Source organism: Amyelois transitella, chromosome 12 (genome assembly GCF_032362555.1).
Source record: "Amyelois transitella isolate CPQ chromosome 12, ilAmyTran1.1, whole genome shotgun sequence".
Taxonomy (NCBI): domain Eukaryota; kingdom Metazoa; phylum Arthropoda; class Insecta; order Lepidoptera; family Pyralidae; genus Amyelois; species Amyelois transitella.
Window position 1 is genome coordinate 11,020,277 of NC_083515.1, and position 25,207 is coordinate 11,045,483.

Below are 25,207 nucleotides of genomic sequence, written 5' to 3' on the forward strand. Positions count from 1 at the left end.
TCATGAAAGTGTGTGAGTATATTGAATAGGTCTGAGAATCGGCCAACATCTATTTTTCATACCCCTTAGTGATAAAGGGTTAACATTTTTTTTAAAGTAGAAATTACTTAAAATTTAATTATATGCCAAAACGTTTGCCGGGACAGCTAGTATTATATACATTCAGTCAGAAAAGTATCGGGAATGGATTATTTATTTATGGTTCCAAATTCAAATTTTTGTTTTTTTTGTTGTTGTTAGATTGGCACAACTGTTTTCCATTTTGGCGCGGAGTTTGAGTTGCATCTGTTGTTTACATTAAATACAGTGCTATTTTTAGTTATATCATATCTAGTGTGTATTGCTAATTTCATAATGGATAAAAACATCGAACAAAGAGTTTGTCTTAAATTTTGCATTGCCAATGGAATATCGTGTTCGGAGTCACTGAAAATGTTACAGAAGGCTTACGGTGAATCGACTTTATCAAAAACTCGTGCTTATGAGCGGTACAAAGCGTTCAAAAGCGGTCGAGATGTGATGGAAGATTTGCCTCGCTCTGGTAGGCCATCAACGTCTGCAACTGAAGTTAACATCGCAAAAGTGAAGGAAATAGTGACTGAAAATCCTCATTCAACTTTGAGAGAGATAGCCACCGAACTTTCTGTATCTCACGAGTCGATCCGTACCATTTTAACTAATAATTTGGGTATGAAACATGTTGCCGCTCGGCTAGTCCCAAAAGACCTGAATTTTTTTCAAAAACTCAATCGCATGAGAGTCGCTGAGGACATGCTAGAACGAGTCAATTCCGACCCAACATTCATGAAACGCATTATTACTGGTGACGAGACGTGGGTTTATGAGTTTGACATGCAAACTAGTCAACAAGCTTCGGAGTGGCGCCTTCCAACTGAACCGAAACCGAAAAAACCACGCCAAAGTCGTTCAAAAGTCAGTCATGTTGACTGTTTTCTTTGACTATCGCGGTGTTGTGCACTCGGAATTCTTGCCGGAAGGTCAAACGGTAAATAAGGAATATTATTTGAGTGTTATCCGGCGTTTAAGAGAGCAAATCCGACGAAAAAGGCCAGATTTGTGGAAAGAAAATTCTTGGATTTTGCACCATGATAATGCACCTTCGCACAAGGCCATCATTGTGAACGAATTTTTAACCAAACACTCAACAAATACCATCGAGCAACCACCATATTCACCAGATATGGCTCCAGCCGACTTTTTTCTTTTTCCTAAACTCAAATTACCACTTCGTGGCACCCGTTTTCAATCGGTAGAAGACATAAAAGAGAATTCGCGGCGAGAACTGACCTCAATTCCGGAAACAGCGTTTAAAAAATGTTTTGATGATTGGATTATTCGTTGGCGTAAGTGTATCGTTTCTAAAGGAGCATATTTTGAAGGTGATAAAATAAATTTGGATGAATAACAAACAGTTTGTGTATTATTGATCTTTTCCCGCTACTTTCTTGACAGAGTAGTATAGTACCCGGTTGACCGAGCTTTGCTCGGTCTACCAGAGATGGCGCTGATATAGTTTCTTAAAACGCGGTTTTTAAAATGTTTATATATCTTGGGAACCGAGCTTTTCTCGAACCTAGGACCTTGATAAATCGATAACTTGAGCCGAAAAGCCCCTAATCTGTAACTTTCATGAAAATCGTTGGAGCCGTTTCCGAGATCCTGATTAGGTATATCAAGAATTGCTCGTTTAAATATATTAGATAGATTTCTATATTAAAATATTTCTTTTCATCCATTTCAGGTCTAAACGTGAGAGAAAAGGCGAAGCAACTAGTAAATCTATTAAAAGACGAAGAACGCTTGAAGAACGAGCGTGCGCGTGCGCTGAAAGCGAAACAGCGCTTCGCTCAGAGCGCCAGCGCTTTCGGTAGCGACGGCGCGCTGGATACGCCATCAAGTCCTACTTATCCCGCGGTAAGTGGTATTTTTTATTGAATAAACTTTTTATTTCTTCATAGCGCATGTTTCCAATTACAAATAGAATAGATTTATTTCCAAAATTGGATACAAGGTATCACTTATTGACGTCACATAACTTAAATCTAATTAAAACTACTACCCCTTCCAAAGCGCATGTGTAGAAGAAGCGGCGGAACAAACTACACCGCAGCATTTTCATCGAACGTCAATTTACAAATATAGATCTCTTAAATCTAAATCGTGGACGAATGCACATTGTCTACATTAAAAAAACATGAATGAAAATATGTAAATATATATTCGAAGATAATAAAATAATTGGAATTTTTGTTTTCAATTGTTCGGAGGTATTTTATTAAATAACGCCAACTGACTTGCACATTTGGTCCAGTTCAGCTCTAGCCTATTTTCTTCCTAGATTTCATTTGAGCAAACTTCCCAATTTATATTATATACTTTTTTTTAACGGTGAAAATTCACCTGGTGGGACCATTATTTTTTATTCATTTATTCAAAACTTCATTGCACAAAATATAATAATGTGTAATTGTAGTCACAATCAGTCAGTTGACTGCTACAGACTGTCGTCTCTGTCTACATCGCCCTACAATCTGTCACCAGCTGAACAGCGCCGAGCCGGCGGAGTGGGCGGGCGGGCGGGAGGCGGAGCTGGCGCGGCCGCTGACGGCGGGCGAGGAGGAGCTGCAGCTGCAGCTGGCGCTGGCCATGTCGCGCGAGGAGGCCGAGCGCGAGGAGCGGCGGCGGCGCTCCGACGACGTGCGGCTCCAGCTGGCCATCAGCCAGTCGCAGAACGACTTCCAGTGAGTTACCAGCCTGGTGATGGATGTATTCTAGTGCCGTCGTGTGGTTGCTGGAACCAATAATATAATAAAATAGGACCACTCCCTCATGGATGTTGTAATAGACGACTAAGGGATAGGGTTATGTGGAACCAATAATAAAAATGAATAGGACCACTCCATCTCGTTCACGTGGATGTCGTAGTAGGCGACTAAGGGATAGGCTTATGTGGAACCAGTAATGAAAATGAACGGGACCACTTTATTTCGTTCTCGTGGATGTCGTAGAAGGCGACTAAGGGATAGGCTTATGAATTTGGGATTCTTATTGTGGGCGATGGGCTAGCGACCTGTCACTATTTGAACCTCAATTTTACTATTTATAGTAAGCCTAACAGCTGAGATGGGAGACGAATGCCCAATCCGACCCCCCCCCCCCCCCCACCTCTCATCCCGCCCCTTCCCACCTTACCCAGGTCGGAGCAGCTACTGCGTCCTGGAACCAATAATAAAAATGAATGGGACCACTCCATCTCGTTCCCGTGGATGTCGTAGAAGGCGACTAAAGGATACGCTTACGAATTTGGGATTCTTATTGTGGACGAATGCCCAATCCGACCCCTCCCCCCCACCTCTCATCCCACCCCTTCCCACCTTGCCCAGGTTGGAGCAGCTACTGCGCTCCCGCCCGCGACTCCACCCGCGTTACCTGCTGTACAGCTGCGTGGATTGCAGATCTGATGTTACACAGTCAGTGGTTCGATGCATTTTTTTTAAAGTGTATAGCATTATTTTTTTTTTTTTTTAATTTGTAACTTGTTGGAATTGTGACGTGTTGGAGTAAGTTTGAAATTCGACGACTTGTCTAGTCTAGCAAGTGTAAACGTATGTTTGTTTGTTTGTTTGTTATATCTTTATTACATAGAAATTTACACAGTAACAAGAAATTAGTAAGTACATAGTTATTTTGTATAGTGACGAAATTTCCCCATAGAAGAGATGTCAAATATAAAGACATACATACACATACACGTTTATATCCCTTGCGGGGTACACAAGAGTCAGCAGTCTCGGTAAAGCTGAAAGGCCACGTTCTGCTGTAGGGCTCTGTCTACCCCGCAATAAATATAGACGTGATTATATGAATGTAGGTATGTGTGAATATAGTTATGAATGTGGACGATGCTAAAGAAGAATACGGGGATCGTGTCAAATGAACAGATTCAGACTCTGCCTACCCCTCCGGGGAAGAGGCGTGATTTATTTATGTATGTATGTGTATGTGATATAACAAAAAAAACCACATCAACACACCTCTTAAACATAGCACCTTTTAAGCCACGTTACAAAATAAAGGATTTTGATTTTAATCGGTTCCTTCTGATTCCAGGACCACAGGCACAGTGCCGGAGAAGAAGCCTGAACAGCAGTCTCATCTCCTGGACCTGCTGGATGTGAACCTGTCTCCGGCCGCGGCTCCCGTCGACGCCTGGGGCAACAACGCCGCGAGACAGGTGGGTCTGGCTTACATAGCATATGTATAATCACGTCTATATCCCGTGCGGGGTAGCCAGAGTCAACAGTCTTGAATACACTGAAAGGCCACGTTCAGCTGTTTGCATTAATGATAGAATTGAGATTCAAATAGTGACAGGTTGCTAGCCCATTGCCTAAAAGAGCCTATCTCTTAGTCGCCATTTACGACATAAATGGGAAAGAAGTAGTCCTATTCTTTTTTCTATTGGTGCCGGAAACCACACGGCACTAAGTGGCTTATTATGATGAAATTAAGATTGAAATATTACTGACCAGAAGAACAAGTGCAAGTTTGACTCGATCAGACGAGCCGAGCGAGTGAAATGCTGCAGTGTAGTTTTTTCCGCTTTCTTCTTCGCTTCTTGCACACGTGCGCTTTGGAAGGGGCACTAGATATATTTAGACTTAGGTTTTGATGACATCAATAAGCGATACTTGTATACAATTTGGAAAATTAATCTTATTTCTATAAACGCGAAAAGTTGAATAAATGGGTATCCCTTGGATACGCATATAACACCTTTTATAATGTAGACAATGTGCATTCGTCCGCGATTTAGATTTAAGAGGTCCTATCTATATTTGTAAAATTAAGTCAGGTGAAAATGCTGCAGTGTAGTTTGTTCCGTCCTGTCACGCAAATATTACTTAATCGATTAAGATGAAATGTAGGTAGCCGAAGACCTAGAATAAGCACTTAGGCCACTTTTTACCCCGGGTTCCCGCGGGATTTATTCCACGCCGACGAAGTTGCGGGCGGCCTCTTAATATACGAAAAAATTTGACTCTTTTAAAAACAAAATCTATCACCAAAATCGTTAGGTATAATTTTATACTGAACCTTCGGGAGAGGTTGTTAATTGTTGATTTTTTTTTTTAATTTTTGTTTAATCAGTCTATGCATTTGGATTTTGACGCTTTTGCTGACATGGTAAGATATGTGCAAAACCAGTAAATTATATATATATTGATATTTGTTAATTTGCAGTTAAACTCTAGTATAAGAACTGTGTTGTACGCTAGTTGTATGTAGTGTAATTTTTATCGCTAATTGTAATGACGAATTTTTAAGCTATTTTTAGTATAGATTTGTACGAACACATTTTGCGTCTTACGCATACTAAAGAAGATAATTATGTGGTTGAGCAAAGCTTTAAAATTTTGAGCGGATTACATAAGAATATAAAGAAAAATTTGAATTTTTTTCTTACATGCATTTGTAACAAAATTAATATATTACTCGGAAAACATTTTAAACTCTTCAGCTTTATAATATGAGTATACATTCAGTCAGAAAAGTATCGGGAATGGATTATTTATTTATGGTTCCAAATTCAAATTTTTGTTTTTTTTGTTGTTGTTAGATTGGCACAACTGTTTTCCATTTTGGCGCGGAGTTTGAGTTGCATCTGTTGTTTACATTAAATACAGTGCTATTTTTAGTTATATCATATCTAGTGTGTATTGCTAATTTCATAATGGATAAAAACATCGAACAAAGAGTTTGTCTTAAATTTTGCATTGCCAATGGAATATCGTGTTCGGAGTCTCTGAAAATGTTACAGAAGGCTTACGGTGAATCGACTTTATCAAAAACTCGTGCTTATGAGTGGTACAAAGCGTTCAAAAGCGGTCGAGATGTGATGGAAGATTTGCCTCGCTCTGGTAGGCCATCAACGTCTGCAACTGAAGTTAACATCGCAAAAGTGAAGGAAATAGTGACTGAAAATCCTCATTCAACTTTGAGAGAGATAGCCACCGAACTTTCTGTATCTCACGAGTCGATCCGTACTATTTTAACTAATAATTTGGGTATGAAACATGTTGCCGCTCGGCTAGTCCCAAAAGACCTGAATTTTTTTCAAAAACTCAATCGCATGAGAGTCGCTGAGGACATGCTAGAACGAGTCAATTCCGACCCAACATTCATGAAACGCATTGTTACTGGTGACGAGACGTGGGTTTACGAGTTTGACATGCAAACTAGTCAACAAGCTTCGGAGTGGCGCCTTCCAACTGAACCGAAACCGAAAAAACCACGCCAAAGTCGTTCAAAAGTCAAAGTCATGTTGACTGTTTTCTTTGACTATCGCGGTGTTGTGCACTCGGAATTCTTGCCGGAAGGTCAAACGGTAAATAAGGAATATTATTTGAGTGTTATGCGGCGTTTAAGAGAGCAAATCCGACGAAAAAGGCCAGATTTGTGGAAAGAAAATTCTTGGATTTTGCACCATGATAATGCACCTTCGCACAAGACCATCATTGTGAACGAATTTTTAACCAAACACTCAACAAATACCATCGAGCAACCACCATATTCACCAGATATGGCTCCAGCCGACTTTTTTCTTTTTCCTAAACTCAAATTACCACTTCGTGGCACCCGTTTTCAATCGGTAGAAGACATAAAAGAGAATTCGCGGCGAGAACTGACCTCAATTCCGGAAACAGCGTTTAAAAAATGTTTTGATGATTGGATTATTCGTTGGCGTAAGTGTATCGTTTCTAAAGGAGCATATTTTGAAGGTGATAAAATAAATTTGGATGAATAACAAACAGTTTGTGTATTATTGATCTTTTCCTGCTACTTTCTTGACAGAGTAGTAGATAGATTTATCCGGTGTCAACCAACGTTGTGAATCCAAAAGATCTTTCTTTCTTTTCTATATTATGGCTTCCACCGAACTTTCGGTGATTCTGCCAATGTCATGGTTTGAAGAAATCCAAAAGATATTTAGACAATTATTAAGTGACGTTTGAAATGTCACATATTTTTTTTTTATTTTTTTTTTAATTAAGTATCATAATTTCACGTTCAAAGTCTCTTTTTGCATACGCCTCACTGTAAAGCAGTTAATTTGTTGCGTTGCGAATGTATAATGATAATTAATAATATTTATATTTGTAACAGGAGACGTCATCGGACGCGTGGTCGGGTGTGGGGAGCCCCGCGCCCGACCCCTGGGCCCCCGCTGCCGCGCTCGATCCCTGGGCGCCGCTCGCGCAGGTAATACAAACAGGTGTAATTACAGATTACATACATACATACATACATAAAATCACGCCTCTTTCCCGGAGGGGTAGGCAGAGACTACCTCTTTCCACTTGCCACGATCTCTGCATACTTCCTTCGCTTCACACACAAATATAATGAATAACTACAAATTAATTATTTTTGCGTCAAATCTGTAATTAAAGTGTCACTATTTGAATCTCAATTCTAACATTAAGCCAAACAGCTGAACGTGGCCGTTCGGTCTTTTCAAGCTTGTCGTCTCTGTCTACCCCGCAAGGGATATAGACGTGACCATATGTATGTATGTATGTAAGTACCCGAAACCGCCGAGCTTGCATGAAGAGAGTTATGAATGTGGATTAGGCGAAAGAAGTATGCAGAGATCGTGGCAAGTGGAAAGAGGGAAAGAGGCGTGATTTTGTATATGTATGTAAAAATACAAATCTTCTCTTTATTACTTTAGCAGGGATGAATACTAAAGATTTTTCAATGTCAAAATATATTTGTGATGCTAAAAGAATATTGCATATTTTCAGAGTAAATCGCAAGCGTCAATATCATCGCCGTCGTCGGGCGAGCTGGAGCAGTTCGATGCGCTGTCGCAGCGGCCGCGCGCTGTCGCAGCCAACAACAACTCTGAACCTGACCCCTTTGACCTGACCACGCTCGGTATGTTACGTAGGAGGAGTAATACATACAAAATTCAAAAATTCAAAATTTTTATTCATTATTATAGGATACTATGTATATTAATAATTGTCAAAACGCATGGTTTAACAACATTGGTTGACGTCAAATAAATTACTTAAAAACTAAGTTTACTGCCGCTTCCAAGGCGTCAGTGCAGAAGAAGCGGTAACAAACTGCACTGCAGCATTTTCTTCAACAACGTCAACTTTACAATATTAATTAAACTTAGAATAGAATACATACATACGGTCACGTCTATATCCCGTGCGGGGTAGACAGACGACAGTTTTGAAGAGACTGGAATGGCCACGTTCAGCTGTTTGGCTTAATGATAGAATTGAGATTCTAATAGTGACAGGTTGCTAGCACATCGCCTGAAAAAGAATCACAAGTTTGTAACATGCACATCCCTTAGTCGCATTTTACGACATCCATGGGAAAGAGATGGAGTGGTCCTGTTCTTTCTTTTCTAATGGTTTCTTTTCTAAATTCTAAAGATCCATAATTTAAAAATATTCTATTTTTACAGGCGATAACCTAACCTCAAAATCACCGCCGCCCAGCACCGGAGCCATAAAGAAGTCCCCATCAGCTTTCCTCGGGGAGAACTCCTCGCTGGTGAACCTGGAGCGGCTGCTGCATTCTCCACCAGCTCCCAACCCGTTCGCAGCGGAGCCCCCTCGTCAGATGTTTGTGCCGCCGCAGCCGGTGAGTACTACAATACAGGGAGAACTCTTCTTTGGTGGAGTTGGAGCGGCTGCTGCATTCTCCACCAGCTCCCAACCCGTTCGCAGCGGAGCCCCCTCGTCAGATGTTTGTGCCGCCGCAGCCGGTGAGTACTACAATACAGGGAGAACTCTTCTTTGGTGGAGTTGGAGCGGCTGCTGCATTCTCCACCAGCTCCCAACCCGTTCGCAGCGGAGCCCCCTCGCCAGATGTTCGTGCCGCCGCAGCCCGTGAGTACTACAATACAGGGAGAACTCTTCTTTGGTGGAGTTGGAGCGGCTGCTGCATTCTCCACCAGCTCCCAGCTCCTTCACCCTGAAGAGGAGCTTGGGGCATGTCTTTGACCACGGATCCTATATCGGTTGAGTCAGGTTTTGACACGAAGCGATTCCCATATGATCTGCGCAACATTGCAGGGGATTCTTACCCGATTGCCTGAATGTGCAGGTTTCCTCACGATGTTATCCCTCACCGTAAGCTGTTTTTACACTCAAACATATATGCTTACTGCTTATTATCGTGTGGTTCCCGGCACCATTACAAAAGAGAATAGGACCACTTCATCTCTTTCCCATGGATGTCGTAATAGGCGACTAAGGGAAAGCTTACATCCTTTCCCTTAGTCGCCTTTTACGACATGGGATTATTGTCCTACGACTGTCTACCCAGCAAGGGATATAGATGTGACCATATGTATGTATGTGCATAACACAGTCGCCATATGTGAGTTAATATGGTCAACATACGGACAGGTCAAACGTATAACACCCCTCTTTTGCCGTAAACGGTTAAAAATGTAGGCGATGTCAATAAATTAGTATTAGCGATGTGGTTACAGGAATAGATAAGGGTATGTTGAGATGGTTCGGTCATGTGGAGAGGATGAGTGAAAGCAGGTTGACTAAGCAGATATACAAGGAGAGTGTGGAGGGAAAGGTCGGAGTGGGAAGGCCTAGACGAACGTATCTTGATCAAATCAAGGACGTCCTGGCAAAGGGTCAGGTCAAAAGTACCCGAAACCGCCGAGCTTGCATGAAGAGAGTTACGAATGTGGATGAAGCGAAGGAAATATGCAGAGATCGGTGGCAAGTGGAAAGATGTAGTCTCCGCCTACCCCGTCCGGGAAAGAGGCGTGATTTTATGTATGTATGTATGTATGAAGCCTTCTTTAAATCATCTCGGCGGTCTTTTCAACACGGTTGTCTGTCTACCCCGCTAGACGTGACCATAATGTATTTATGTATGTGCATATATTGTGTTCAACACACAGCCGCCGTTATGCGAGTTAACATGGTCAACATACGGACACGTCAAACGTATAACACCCCTCTTTTGACGTCAAGGGTTAATAATGTCAATGAAATCTTTATATTCCAGGCGCGGCTCACTATCAATGAGCTGAAACAACAACAAATGGGTCTAACCGGTGTTAATTTCCCGCCTTCTACGTCGCCGGCGTTCTCCACGGCCAGTGTCACCGGCAACGGGCAGCACACGTGAGTGTTATACATACATATACGGTCACGTCTGTGTCCCTTGCGGGATAGACAGAGCCGACGGTCTTGTAACTTAAGGAGTTTAAAAAAAAAAAACAAAAAAAACGACTGATGTCCACTCAGCTGTTTGGCTATATATACGGTCACGTCTATATCCCTTGCGGGGTAGACAGAGCCGACGGTCTTGTAACTTATGGAGTTTAAAAAAAAAACAAAAAAACGACTGATGGCCATGTTCAGCTGTTTGGCTTAATGATGGAATTGAGATTGAAATAGTGACAGGTTGCTAGCCTGTCGCCTAAAAGAGAATCACAAGTTTGTAAGCCTGTCCCTTAGTCGCCTTTTACGACATCCATGTGAAAGAGATGGAGTGGTCGTATTCTTTTTTGTATTGGTGCCGGGAACCAATACAAAAAATTTCTAGGTAGTTGATCAACTTTGGAAATATCACAAATGGTATTTGAAATGTATTATTTAACGCAATGAATTTTAGCTAATTGGTCAACTTACGGTACCTAGCACCAATTTAATAATTTACGATTTGGACACAAGTAAAATCATCCACAAATGTGCCAATCGTTGGTCAGTGTTCTATTTAACGGTGCATTATTACCCGTAACTTAGGACACGATTGGTCAACGACATAGTTTTATAACTATGCCGTCGATTCTATGAATAAATACTCAGATATGTTACTTTAATAGTAATTTAATATTGATACTTTGGAGACAGAGATATGAAAGTAAATTTATATTAAACAGAGTCATTTTTAAAACACCAATAACTCTCAAACCACCATTCGAGACGGTCAAAATATAATATAATATGTATGTTGCGCGTGCGCAGAGCCGGCGCGGCGGAGCCGTGGGCGGCGGCGCGCGCGTCGCCGTGGTCGCCGCAGCACACGCCCAACCCCTTCCTGTCCTAGCGCTCGCACGCGGGTAACTATCACATCTATACTAATATTATAAAGCTGAAGAGTTTGTTTTGTTTGTTTGTTTGTTTGTTTAAACGCGCTAATCTCAGAAACTACTGAACCGATTTGAATAATTCTTTCACTGTTAGATAGTCTATTTATCGAGGAAGGCTATAAGCTACATTTTATCCCGGATTTCCTACGGGAAACGTCAACAATGCAGGTGAAAGTTGAATGAGTCGGCCATCTGCGAGCTTTCCACGCGAACGCTGCGCAAACCAACAAAGATATAGTAAAACAATGTACTAAAGATGTGAAGTACTCATTTTTTGCCACAAAAAAGTCCGCGAGAGCATATATCTATCTCTTAAGGTTTACTTACATTAACCACTTTCATGTTCATTTTTTAAGATTATTTTTTCATTATAAACATAAGTTATTTTGAAACCAATTTTCTTAAATTCAGTATTAATCCTTATCCAAATAAATATGTTTATTACTATCGGCTTTTCATGTAGACTAAAATTGCCATTTACAGTATATAAATCAGACGAATAGGTTTTGAGATATAGTCGTTATAAGCAATTTGCAGCGAAACATTTAATACGGCGAACCAGCGTTCTTTCTAATACGCGTGACCGCCTGCAAAAATAAATATGATGCCCAAAATAACTATTACACGCGGACGAAGTCGCGGGCACAGCTAGTCATCTAATACACACAATACATATGTACATTAAATCACGCCTCTTTCCCGGAGGGGTAGGCTGAGACTACATCTTTCCACTTGCCACGATCTCTGCATACTTCCTTCGCTTCATTCACATTCATAACTTCATCTTAATCTAGACTAATATTGTACAGCTGGAGTGTTTGTTTGTTTGTTTGTTTGAACGCGCTGATCGCAGGAACTACTGGTTCGAATTGAAAAATTCTTTTTGCGTTGAATTGACCATTTATCGAGGAAGGCTTTAGGCTATATAACATCGCGCTGCAACTATAAAGAGCGAAGAAATAATGGAAAATGTGAGAAAAAAAAGGGGAAAATTATTCATCCTTGAGGACTTCAATGATGCCCAAAATAACTATTCCATGCGGACGAAGTTGCGGGCACAGCTAGTATAATATAAAATTGTTGTGTCACAATGTACGTTCCCGTACTCCTCCGTAATTGAAAAATTATTTACATTGCAAAACGTTTGCCGGGACAGCTAGTATATATATATATACCGAAGAATCCCAAGTTTATAAGTCTATCCTGTAGTCGTCTTTTACGTTAAAAAACGTTAAATTTGAATTAGATATTAGAATTAGTAAAAATTGTTCAGTTTGAGATACTGATTCACCTGTTTAAACGATTATAGTTATTTAATTTTTAATTTTCCACGTTGGTGCCGACGGAAGACCAGCATTGGTATATACCACGACAAATGCTGAGGGGAGGGGCATGTTGGTACAAAAAATATTATAGATTAAGGATTCTGTTGTTGATATATTATCTATTATGTACCAAATAATCATTTTTTCTTTCTTTCTTTCTGTATATTTAAACTATATGTTTCGTTTTCAGATGTATGGTGTGTCCACTAGCGCCCCGCTAACTGCGCCCACGCCGGCCGACGCGTAAATAACAATCGCTATTTATATATTTATTACAATCAATCGCACTACCAATAAATTACAAACGAGAGTTTACACAAATCTCTCACAAGATGGCGTTGGTCGCAATTTTTAAACTTGAAACGAAGCGGAAAACTTTGAATATAAATTGGTATTTTCAAAGCGGATTATATTCAAATTTACCCGTATAAAGTCGCAACAAATTGAAAAAAAAATTTAGTTGAAAAATCTAGGAGTTACATCACACATACTATATGAATTTGTACGCTAAATAAACTGTGAATTTTTTTTCTTCACCCCGGCCAATTTGCGAGGAGCCATAAATTGAATTTAAAACTACGTAGTCAATGTTGCCAGCATTCAAATAGTTTACACGATGGAGAAGCATTGCTGCCAACATTCAAATAGAATTGCCGTGACGTCACACTGACCTTTACAGGTTGAAGGTCGCCGTGTTATATATTGCATTTATTGTGACAGATATTTTTAGAAATTAATATTGATTATGGCTTCTCGTGAATTGCCTTGAGTTATTAAATTGTATTAAATAAAATATAATATGTACATTGTCTAAAAAAATTGATTGAACAAAAAAAAATTACTAGTATATGACATTGAATTTTTTTTTTTTTAATTATCAAATGAAATTCAACATAGAAATTATTATTTTTTTAACAGTTCGGCGTCGGCGCTGTCCCAAAATCACTTTAATTTCTATATGTGTAGAGTCGAAATCATTAGGGCAGTATATTTTCGCTTGGACCTTTTCAAAATTGAACGGTGTATGTTTATATGGTGTAGGATAACGAATTAAATAAGAGGGTAAAATTAAATTTATATGGACTGGTGAAGCTGTGACGTCATTGTATGGAAAGCGCGGTACGGCCGATGTACAAATATACAGACATACATTTATATGTACGTGGTTTTAACACTAGCCAAATTTACAGAATAATCTGACATATAGCCTACAGATAAAATATTTCGCATGAAAGAGAAATAAGAAGGACTTTTTGTTTCATATTTGCTCTAGTTATATACATATATATGTACGCGCCACGTCTATATCCCTTGCGGGGTAGACAAGAGTCAACAGTCTCGAAAGAACTGAAAGGCCACGTTCAGCTTTGTGATGGAATTGATATTTAAATAGGGACAGTCCATCGCCTACATGAGGAACCTTAAGTTTAAAAGTCAATCCTTTAGTCGCGTTTTACGACACCCATGGGAAACATATGTAGTGGTTCTATTCTGAAGTGCCACAAACCACACAGCTTTAGTACTTCGATAGATTTTTTTTAGTCGAAGCTATAATTCCGATATACGAAGTGGTCTGATAAATCGCTCAATTTGTATGACACGGCAAAAATATTTTTTCACTAGCTTACGCGCGAGGCTTCACTGCTGTGGGAATTGCTGGAATGGAATCAGCCTGTATATAGTTTGACTTTACTATGTCTATACACTTTGTCTTTTCTTAAGAGATCCAGCGGTTCAGCTGTTAAACAAACATTTTCATTTATCAACGAGATTGTTAACTTTGGAATCTTTAAAAAGTCGATGAAATTCAAGAATTAAGTTTGTTAAAAAATTGCCGTGTGGTTCCCGGCACCATTTGAAAAAGAATAGGACCACCCCATCTCTTTCCCATGGATGTCGTAAAAGGCGACTAAGGGATAAGGGATAGGCTTACAAACTTGGGATTCTTCTTTTAGGCGACAGGCTAGCAACCTGTCACTATTTGAATCTCAATTCTATATCATTAAGCCAAACATCTGAACGTGGCCTATCAGTCTTTTTAAGACTGTTGGCTCTGTCTGCCCCGCAAGGGGTATAGACGTGATTATATGTATGTAGGTATTCAGAAAATTTGGTTTGTGTTAAGAAGTCAACTAGCCTCCGTTGCCACGCGCGACGCAGTTTCTGCCGCGTGCAAAAACTATCGCTGTCCCGTTCCACGTCATAATAAGAAGCGAGATGGCGATATATTTTTCACGCGGTAAAGCATCGCGCGTGTACGCATGGGAGCTGTATGTATATATATTTCATATCTATTCTTTCATAAACCCATCATCATGTTATATTATTTTATGTTTGGATAAACATCCCAAATCAATATTTTATATGTAATGTATCATAAGTGAAACTAATGTTTTCTTTTTTTTTTCTAATAAATTATATTGCGACATTTTTTTTCTATTATTTCTTTTTTCACATTTTTTTTTTTTTGGTTTCTACGCATTTATTCTGTAATATGAAATTATTCTCGTCGAATTTGATCCAAACAACGAAACCTTACAAATTTTAATGTAGTTTATGAATGTAATGTCATAAATTGAAATCAAGTTTATTTTCCAAAGATAAATTAATTTACTCTGCTGCACCAGAATACTTACAAAAAATATTTGCAAAAGAAATTTCAATTGTAAATTTGTTTGTTTACTCTTTATTGTATACTAGCGACCCGCCCCGGCTTCGCACGGGTGCAAAATTCGGAAAAAATTATACATAATAACCTTCCTCTTGAATCACTCTACCTGTTACAAAAAACCGCATCAAAATCCATTGCGTAATTTTAAAGATTTAAGCATACAGACAAACAGACTAAAATAGCGACTTTGTTTTATACTATGTAGTGATGAAAATGTGTATAACAAATTACAAAACAGTCATTGGATTTTAGAAGATTATGTTACAATGGCGGACTTTCCCAATTAGGATCTCTTCCAGTCAACCAAAATTAATTTGAGTGCGTTTATTTCTTTATATATTTATGTACATGAAGGAAAAAATAAAAACAGAACTTAAACTAAAGAGAAAATTCAGTATAAGGGTATTACTTATTTCTAGAGAAATTTCTTCCAATAGCGACAGGAACATGTAAACAAATGCGTTTATTTTCGATGTACCTGACGGTAAGCAAAATCGAGGTCTAAGGTACATGCAAGTTTAATTTATGCCTGTTTATCACGTGATATACCTAATTCGACGAGATTTCGGCAAAGCATATATATGAATGTATGAATTAAAGATTAATTTGAAATAACGCAACTAATATATTTCATCGTCATACTGAATAACTGAATATATTTCATCGTTCTTTCCACAAGGCAAAAATAAACTATGCAATAAGGAATGGAAATTTATGTAACTTGTGAGAGAAATGAAGAGACAGATTTACACTTTATTTTTGAATAGCAGGACTACTTATCAATTTCTTCATAACTCCACTGTTACCGATTTTTAAACGAAAATACAATAAAACATATCTTTATTGTAAACAAATACACGTGTTGTTGAGCAAAGGCGGATTTATCGCTTAGCAATCTCTTCCAGCCAACCAGACTATTATATAATAGATTTCCCCCGGCCGCGCTTGCCATTTGCTAGTTAATTATCACGGCATGACTATATGAAATAAAATACGAGTGTGCATTTTGTACAAGTTTCTCTCTCATTTTGAGCGTACCCTCAGTCGTCATTTAGAGGGCCTAGGACTCATCTTTTGGCATCCCTAAGTTCCATTTTTTTTTCTCTTGGTTCACTTCCATGGAGAGTTTTTAGAATAAACGTGACTAAGTTGTTATTGTACCTCCATGTACAACATCATCTAAATATTTTGATATTGGTTGGGTAGTTCAATTTATTTGTTACAAACCAAAATATAAACATACAATTTTAATAGTAATAATATGGATTTCTTGGTGTCGTTATCAGGCCTTAACAGGACCCCGGGGTCCTACCTAAAGAGAACCCAACCGGTACAAGGCCAAGATATGATGATATCTTATGCAATTTGTATAACATTTCGTCTAAAAGTTGTGCCGTGATAAAATCTTTGTAAAATAGTGACGTAGCATCCTTTAAAAATAATGAAAAACAAAGGGCCCTTTGACGATATTAAAATCTTAGAGAACAATGTGAAGAATACTAGATTATTAGCAGGCTTAACTTGAAAAAGGTTACACTTAAGATAATAGAGATAAGTTAAAATAAGTTAGGTTCTTCAAGATTTGTCTGCCAATTTTCTGTATGTACAAAATGACTAAAGGGCCCCCAAATATGATATAAACAAATTTTTGTTTTGTAAATTAACAAAGGATTGTCGCAGTGATACATCTGTATCTGATTTGATTTCTTTTGATTGGATAAGACGAGTAATCAGATTTTTTTATAGATTCATTTCTAAGGGTGTCGAAAATTTAAATATTTTAACTACATATAATCGAAAAGCAATACAATATAGTTTAAAAATAAACCTCATTATCCGATATCAGCGTCTTGTAATTAAATGTATTAAACCGTCAAATTAATTCACTGGGGCAATCCAAGATGGCGTCCACGATTTAAGGTCTCAAGTTGTAAATGTGCCTTAGATACCAGTTTTGTAATTAATGTGTGTCGCCTCTAATACGGCCGATATGTAGCAGAAATATTATCACACCTCCTTTCCGAAGGGGTAGGCAGAGACTTCTTATTTCCATTTGTTACTTCTCGCGTACTTCATTCATCTTTTTATGTGAGTTTGACGGTACTCATTAGTTGATCTTTTAAATAAAATGTGAACTTTACTGCAAGTAAAGGTATTACGTGTTCTTCAATAACATCGTTACTCTAAAATAATCTATATATATTTTCCGACGCTTTAGTCCTAAAGCACCATCAATAAAAACCGTGAGCCAGTTTAGAAAAAAAACAAGTAACTTTTTCTAAAAAATCTGCTATATTTTGGTCGTGCTTTATAAGCTTCGTAACTGTACGCGATCTTCACTGCACCGGTTGCAATTTATCAATTGATCGATAAAATGTTTAGTGATGTGTTTATGATCAGTCGATTTATCGATAATGTAATGACCGGACAGATGAACTCGCCTTTGTCACTTTTCGTCGAGGTGTGATATTAACTTAACTATCGAATGGTACCTATTAATTTTATGTAATTACTAAATTCATGGCGTCTTACATATTTTGTTAGGATTCTTTTAGTTTAGATGTTTAAAATTCCAAACTGTAATCCCAATATTATCAATGCGTCAAAAGTTTTATTTTTATTTTATTACAAATTTGAAATAGTCAATTGCTTATGTAGGGAAGGAGTCAATTAAGATAAGTAAAGGCGAGTTCATGTTTAATACCTGTTTGAATGGATTAGCAGCTATCAACTTGGTTATTGTACCACTTCAAATAGAAATTATTCAACACAGTCAAACATTTTATATATATATAAAAAGTTAAACATTTTAGTGGTTTTTGTGGCAACTAAATCGTCCACTGCAAATAATCTACACAAAATTGTAATGGTCGCATTTTATCTTAGTGTTCCTAGTTATACCATCAGCCGCTAACTTCTTAAAGTGCGATCAAAGTACGTAGGAACGGTAACGATTTTGTGATAACACTAAGTTGTCAGCTGCTATGTTCATGCAAACGAGGCATTTAATTACAGATCAATTCGCGATTTTCATTGTGTGTGTGTGCGTGTATATGTTTTTACAAAATATTCCAATTTATGTGCGTATGTTATATGTTTCACAACCCTCAATATTTACTTACGTATTATCATTTTAAGGTACTTTGTATTCAGGTGTTGCATAAATCTTGATTATTATTTTTTTTTTGTTTTAAATAATCGACTGGTGTCGTCCCCAAATAGAAATGACTATTTTTAATATCGATACTTTATCTAATCGATATTTGTGCAACACCGTTTTTTTGTTAGATAATATTGGTCGTGTTGGCAGTAAGAAATATAAGCTTTTATCGTTCACTCACGTTCACAAATATTTTTTACATTAATTTCTGCTGGCAACACTGACAACTTGTTTTTTTTTTTGCTTTACTATTATTAACTAGCTGATTTAATTAAATAATGGTTATTGACCTTGTTTATCCGTTGTGTAGATAAATTATTTTTTAATATATTAATTTTGACCAATAAAATGCATCGATGCTAATCCACTGTGTCATTAGCTAGGGAGAACTGTAAAGAGTAATGTAACTATTTAACTAAAATATATAAGTTTTTCAATACAACATTGTGTTTTTAATTTTTGTGTGGAGAGAGAAACGTCAGAAGGTGGACCCCGGGCCCCGAAACACTTCTGTGGAGGGGGCAACCGGGGAAACGCAGAGATGAGAGAGAGATTGTGTTATTAATTTATTTGGATTAAATATTTCAGTTCCAGGTTAAATGAAAGTTGAAATAAAACATCATCGACGTACAATATGATTATAATTTATTCATTAATAGTTTACAAAGACATTATCGTACAAATATTAATTTCCGGGGCAGAATTGCAGTACAAACACTTAATAACATTTTGTTCGTCGTAAAACATACGAGAGTCGCTTCCCACGAGCCATCCGGTCCGAAGTGACTTATATACAAGATACATACGCACCAGGTCATGTAAAAAGGTTACAAAATGTCGATAATATAAAAAGCACGGACTGTACGACCGGAAGCAGAGTCTCATAAGCCTATCCTACACGGTACTTACAACTAAACTAGCTTACTTAACTAGTTATAGGCCAGACTCCGTTCAACATTGAGCAACGAGGCAGTCGTCTGGTATTGCGGCATCCCTGTTAACTTAAATTATGTGAATTTACTATAAATTTTACCGCTGTAGGCTTCAGTCTTAAACCCACGCAGCGCTGAGTTGGTAAAAATGTATAAAACCCATCGACTAGACACTACAATATCCAATAAATATTCTCAAAAATTCCAATAATGTCCTCGATAATTCATATCGATACCGTAAATCTAAAAATAAATAATTTCAAGCATTACGCGCGACGGTCACATAATATTAAAAAAAATATAATTCGAAACAAGCAATAAATGGGCAGATCTACCAATAAGAAAATAATCTATGATTATCATAATAATAATATTAAGGAGAAGCGATATTTCCATATGATCACATTCGCGCACTCACGCGATATACACCTTAACCGTACTAAATGCAAAACCGGGCGAGCCCCGCGTGACGTCACTGATAACATTTTTTTTCTGCAGAATGTAATTCGCCAATGCCTCTTTACATTGACTAACATTCCTCTTTTTCTATTATGTATCCATTGGCAGCGGATTCCCGCCAGAATCAGCTGATTGGGTCGTTCGGCGGCCGCCATTTTACGGTTCACGCAATGGCGGCTAGAAGATCAAAATGGCGTCACGCGCGGTCATATCCGCTATGGAATCGATATAATTAAGTCGCACGCCAATATAAAGTGAATCGGTTGCTATTGGAAGAGTATTGTGAACGAGACTTGGAGATTCATTTGAAGCGTTTGAACATACCAAGAGGTGTTAAACTTATTTAGTTATCATGCCATTTTGGCACTCATCTATTATCAAAAGTGTAGTAGCAAATTACTGTACTCGTATGTCCAAACGCAGAATATTTTGCGTGTCTAGTATTCCCAATGCGTGGCGGTGCTAAGATCGGTGCCGACTAAACGGAAGTTTCCGTTCTTGGCTGCGGCCAGGTACTCTCTGGAGGCGGCGGCGCGGATGGCCAGCCTGGTGGGCTCCCGCAGCTCCAGGTGGAACCCTTGGGGGGTGTCGGAGTCGCACGTCACGCTCTCGCTGTCCGCGTGCCAGTATTTGCCGTTATGTCCTGGAAAATATACTACATTTTAATAAAGGTGTACCACCTTGCTCTTAGTTTCTGTGTGGTGTGTTTTGTTCGGATTACATTTGTCTTCTGATTTTGATGCTTTATCTTTTAAATACTTTTATGACTAGGTGAATAATCAGTTTATTTTGAGATAACCTAATAAATTCAAGACTCCCAAATTAATTCTATAGCTCCTGGTACTCAGACAAGTAGAATAGGTAGTATGCATTTCATGAATAACTTTTGTAAAAAAAGAGAACCGCCTTCAATCGATATGCTTCTCTTATGAAGTTAAATTCTAAATCTTAAACCTTCTCCTAAATGTAACAAACTCTTTCCTAAAAACCGAATCAAAATCGGTTCAGAGAAACGAGATAATCGCGGACAAACAGATAGAGGAAAGTCACCAAATATGGAATAGTATCCTAATATGGAATACCTTCATTTCTCTAAGACTATAAGTATGGAAATGCAACACTCGACCATCTTCTGTTTCATTCGGTCTACTAACTATCGCACTCACACCATCGAGTCAGTTGCGCGAACGCTTCACGTGTGGCAGGCGTGTTTTATTTTGTTATCGTGCAGAAAATTTTAAAGGTAAGTAATAAATGAGTATAACCAGCTGTTATGTTTGTATACAAAAGTGTTATACTATTTAGTATATCGGTATTATGTTTATTTCACCATTTTGTGATCTTTTATCATTAAAATATTGTGACTTGAAAAAATATTTGGAAGAGTTTGAACTAGTATAAAAATCCAAATATGGACAGTCGTGGGTGTCTAATTATGGAATATTCCATAATTAGGACTTAATATTTCATAATGATAGATACTTGCTATTTTTTCTTTAAAAAAATATATGTAATGTTTGTTTTTAGAATGTCCGGTTCACAATCAACCAAACGAAAAACCTGGGATGAAGAAAAAATGGCACAAGCTATAAAATTCGTCCGGGAAAAGAAAATAGGGTATTTGAAAGCGGCACAGCATTTTCAAGTGCCTAGGAAAATGATTTAGAAGATAAAAATATGAAGAGACAAGAAAATGAAAATAAACTAGTCAAGACAAAGAATAAGAAGAAAACTGCGAAGAGAAACAAACAAACGAAGAAAAATAAGGATGATAGTGAAGAAGAAGACTCTGAGGAACTAGACGTTATCCAGTTTAGTGAAGGTAGTGAACAAGATGAGTTGATGGACCAAGTACGTCCTGACTCTGCTGATGCAGAATGTATGTTTTGTTCAAGTCTTTTTTCCATGGATAAAAGTGGAGAAAGCTGGATTAAATGCTTGATGTGTGGGCTCTGGGCACATTATGATTGTGCTGGTCCAGAGTTTGATACTTGGATCTGTGACTTTTGCAAGTAATTATGTAACTTCTTTCATTTATCACAATATGCTATATTCATTTCATTGATCTCAAAGATATTAATGTCCATTTTTGTTATTGTTACGTTGATTTATGCTTATATTCCATATATGGGTACCTATTCCATATTTGGTTACTCATTTGTGATTTTGTTTTTTGTGTTAGATTTTAATTTGATTACTAATATATTTGATTAAAGGCTGTTAATTACTACATATAAATGTATGACTGATTAGTAAAAACATTAAACTGGTTTAATTTATATGAAGTTTTATTTTTATATCCCAAAAACAAAATGGTATTCCATATTTGGTGACTTTCCTCTACATACATGAACCATCTCTTTTTTGAAGGTCGTTAAAAATTAAAGCTTTCTTTTTTAATTATTTGACTCCAAATAACGTAAGACATAAAAACGTTGGCTCAGAAGAAAGTCTCTTTCTGGGGTTCCCCAAGGACTTATATTCGGCCCTCCACTATTAAATTCTCTTACCTTTGAAGTAACGTAAAAGGCGACTAAGGGATAGGCTTACAAAATTGCGATTGTTTGTAGGCGACCTGTTTTTAGGCGATGGGCTAGCAACCTGTCACTATTTGGATCTCAATTCCATCATTAAGCCGAGCTGCTGAACGTGGCCCTAAAGTCTTTTCGGGACTATTGGCTCTGTCTACCCCGTAAGGGATATAGACGTGACTATATGTATGTATGTACCTTTGAAGTAAACAGCTCCCTTGGGCCCGCGTACAACCTGAATAGTCTCATAGTTAGCCTTGTTGCACTCCAGCCGCACTCCTTTGGGCCCTACGAAGCCCTGCTCGCATTTCAGCACTAGGATGGGTCTGAAATACAGAATAGAATAGATTTATTTTCAAAATTGGATACAAGGTATCACTTATTGACGTCACATAACTTAAATCTAATTATAACTACTACCGCTTCCAAAGCGCATGTGTAGAAGAAGCGGCGGAACAAACTACACTGCAGCATTTTAATCGGACGTCAATTTACAAATAAAGATCTCTTAAATCTAAATCGTGGACGAATGCACATTGTCTACATTAAAAAACATGAATGAATGTTGAACTAATTATGTCGAACGAATATTTCGTCAAATAAAATAAAATACCTGTGTACATACTGTACAGGAATAGGATAATAGGATAGAAGCCGTTTTTACGGTCTCATGGTATACCATACCAGACTATTGATTAAGAAAGTGTATGCCAACAGTCTTATGTCTATGCCTGGATGATTTTATCTGGGCTACAACAGGCATAAGACTGTCTACTAGGCAATTAGAAGTCTTTCCAAAGTAGAAGCTCCTTGGAAGGACTTCTAGCAGAATCTTCAACGAGTGGGCTCACATAAGCTGACGCATAAGAGATACTTTTTACAATCATTAACTGTTATCATCAATTACTTGAGGCGGTTTGATGATTATGATCTTTTTGGTTAAACATCGCAGGTAAGGGTGATGAGAGTTAATAAAAAATGGGTTAGTAGTCAATTGGCACGAAAATTATTCGCACGATCGTGCGAATCGTCCCCTTTCAATAAAAATATTTTTTTAGTAGGCGATTCGCACGGAAGTATTTAAATTTCGTGCGAATCGACCCCTTCAAGAATTAGTAGTATGCGATTCGCACACACCTGTATTTTATCGAAAGTTTCAAGAAAAAGTACAGTCACGTACAAAATGCTTTCTTTTAATACAGGACACAAACGATTTTTAAGGAAATCAAGGTATTATATTTTACTTTGTATCTATCAGAAAGCAAACCCTAAAAAAACACACAGAATATCGACAATCTTTGTTAGACTAGTTTTTCAATTTTTAAGAGAGCGTGGGTTTAGCTATTGACATGAGGTCCAGTAAGAAGCCACTAAAGGACAGCGAGCTACTTGGTGAGCGTAGACCAAAGGAGACGGTCAGTGCGCGCGCGCTTATAAAGAATCCCCGGGAGGTGAAGAGGAGAGGTAAAATAAGAATGTAGATGAAGTGCCGTGTGGTTCCCGGCACCAGTACAAAAAAGAATAGGACCACTCCATCTCGTTCCCATGGACGTCGTAAAAGGCGACTAAGGGATATGCTAACAAACTCGGAATTATTTATTTTAGGCGATGGGCTAGCAACCTGTCGCTATTTGAATCTCAATTCTATCATTAAGCCAAAAAGCTGAGCGTGGCTTATCAGTCTTCTCAAGACTGTTGGCTCTGTTTACCCCACAAGGGATATAGACTTGACCAACACTGTCACTTATGCAAAAATTGCAAAAATGAGTTACATATGTAATAACTCTCCTAATGCTTCCCTTAACTTGGTGCGATAACGTTACTTTTGTAGTACACATAGTTACCGCAGTATAAGCTATTCATCTTGTAAAAATCTTCAAATATGACAATGTTATAGGATGTTAAAGTTTTAAATGCTTCTCTTTTAAATTGTGTTTTTTTATGTATGTAGATGAAACCAATAGCTCACCTGTTGATAAGATAGAAGTAATATTTGCAGTTGTCATCGATGGAGTCCGCGTTGGCGTACAAGTGTCCCGAACGCTTGGTGGTCAGGTACTTGCCGTTGTTGGCGCGGAAGGCCACCGCGCCGTCGCCCTGCCACTCCAACTCGAACAACGCGTTTGAGGACCTGGAATAAGGTGGTGGTTTAGCTTCAAAGTAAGCTGTTTCGGCTGAGTATTTTTTGATGAACTCCCGGGATTTTGTATCTAGCCTATACATATAAAGTACGAGTATGTTGCTATGTTCCGTGAGGTTCCCGGCACCAATTTAAAAAAAAGAATAGGACCACTCCATCTCGTTCCCATGGATGTCGTAAGAGGCGACTAAGGGATATGCTTATAAACCTGGGATTCTTCAAGGCTAGCAACCTGTCACTATTTGAATTTCAATTCTATCATCGAGCCAAAAAGCTGAACGTGGCCTGTCAGTCTTTTCAAGACTGTTGGCTCTGTCTACCCCGCAAGGGATATAGACGTGACTATATGTATGTATGTATGTTGCTATTTTAGTCTTTTCAAGACTGTTGGCTCTGTTTACACCGCAAGTAATTTAGACGTGACTGTAGGTCATCCAAAAACTCACTTGTTGTCCCCGCTAGCCTGTATTCCACCTCCAGTCTCCAGGGTCCAGTAGCGGTCCTGCATGGTGCGGATGTACCAGCGCCTGGTGGCCCAGTCGAACTCCAGTTGGAAGGTCTCGTGGGAGGAGATCTCATCCTGGTTAGCGGTCACGTCCACGCCTGAAAAGAAAATAAAGTAAATATGCCTGGTCTTATTAATCAAAATAAAAACTGGAAAGCCTGGATAATTTAAGTTTTTAAGGGATTACAATATATTTTGTTTAATATTGTTCTATTTCTGAGTGGCATTGATCAACACCCTATTGTTGAAGGCCGATTCCACAAGCCGATTGGTTTAGCTTGAACTTAACTTGGATTTGAAATTAAGGG

At 38.2% G+C, this 25,207-nt stretch overlaps 2 protein-coding genes across 5 annotated transcripts in view; one reads left to right on the top strand and one right to left on the bottom strand.

Annotated features, from left to right (window-relative positions):
* Positions 1-16,268, top strand: part of LOC106136354 (epsin-2) — a 35,748-nt gene extending 19,480 nt beyond the window's left edge. For all 4 annotated transcript variants that reach the window (XM_060947051.1, XM_060947049.1, XM_060947052.1 and 1 more), the window contains 9 exons: positions 1,763-1,935; positions 2,563-2,762; positions 4,132-4,255; positions 7,189-7,284; positions 7,830-7,962; positions 8,513-8,691; positions 10,087-10,205; positions 11,052-11,146; positions 12,692-16,268. In XM_060947051.1, coding sequence (XP_060803034.1) covers positions 1,763-1,935; positions 2,563-2,762; positions 4,132-4,255; positions 7,189-7,284; positions 7,830-7,962; positions 8,513-8,691; positions 10,087-10,205; positions 11,052-11,133 — 1,106 coding nt within the window. In that variant the 3' untranslated portion in view covers positions 11,134-11,146; positions 12,692-16,268. The remainder of the gene's footprint in view (positions 1-1,762; positions 1,936-2,562; positions 2,763-4,131; positions 4,256-7,188; positions 7,285-7,829; positions 7,963-8,512; positions 8,692-10,086; positions 10,206-11,051; positions 11,147-12,691) is intronic.
* A 2,688-nt stretch (positions 16,269-18,956) lies between these two features.
* Positions 18,957-25,207, bottom strand: part of LOC106141237 (protein singed) — a 55,261-nt gene continuing 49,010 nt past the window's right edge. The window contains exons 7-10 of the mRNA XM_060946985.1: positions 24,841-24,997; positions 24,224-24,385; positions 22,453-22,580; positions 18,957-20,366 (exon numbers count right to left, since the gene is read on the bottom strand). Of these exons, the coding sequence (XP_060802968.1) occupies positions 20,161-20,366; positions 22,453-22,580; positions 24,224-24,385; positions 24,841-24,997 (653 nt within the window). The 3' untranslated portion in view covers positions 18,957-20,160. The remainder of the gene's footprint in view (positions 20,367-22,452; positions 22,581-24,223; positions 24,386-24,840; positions 24,998-25,207) is intronic.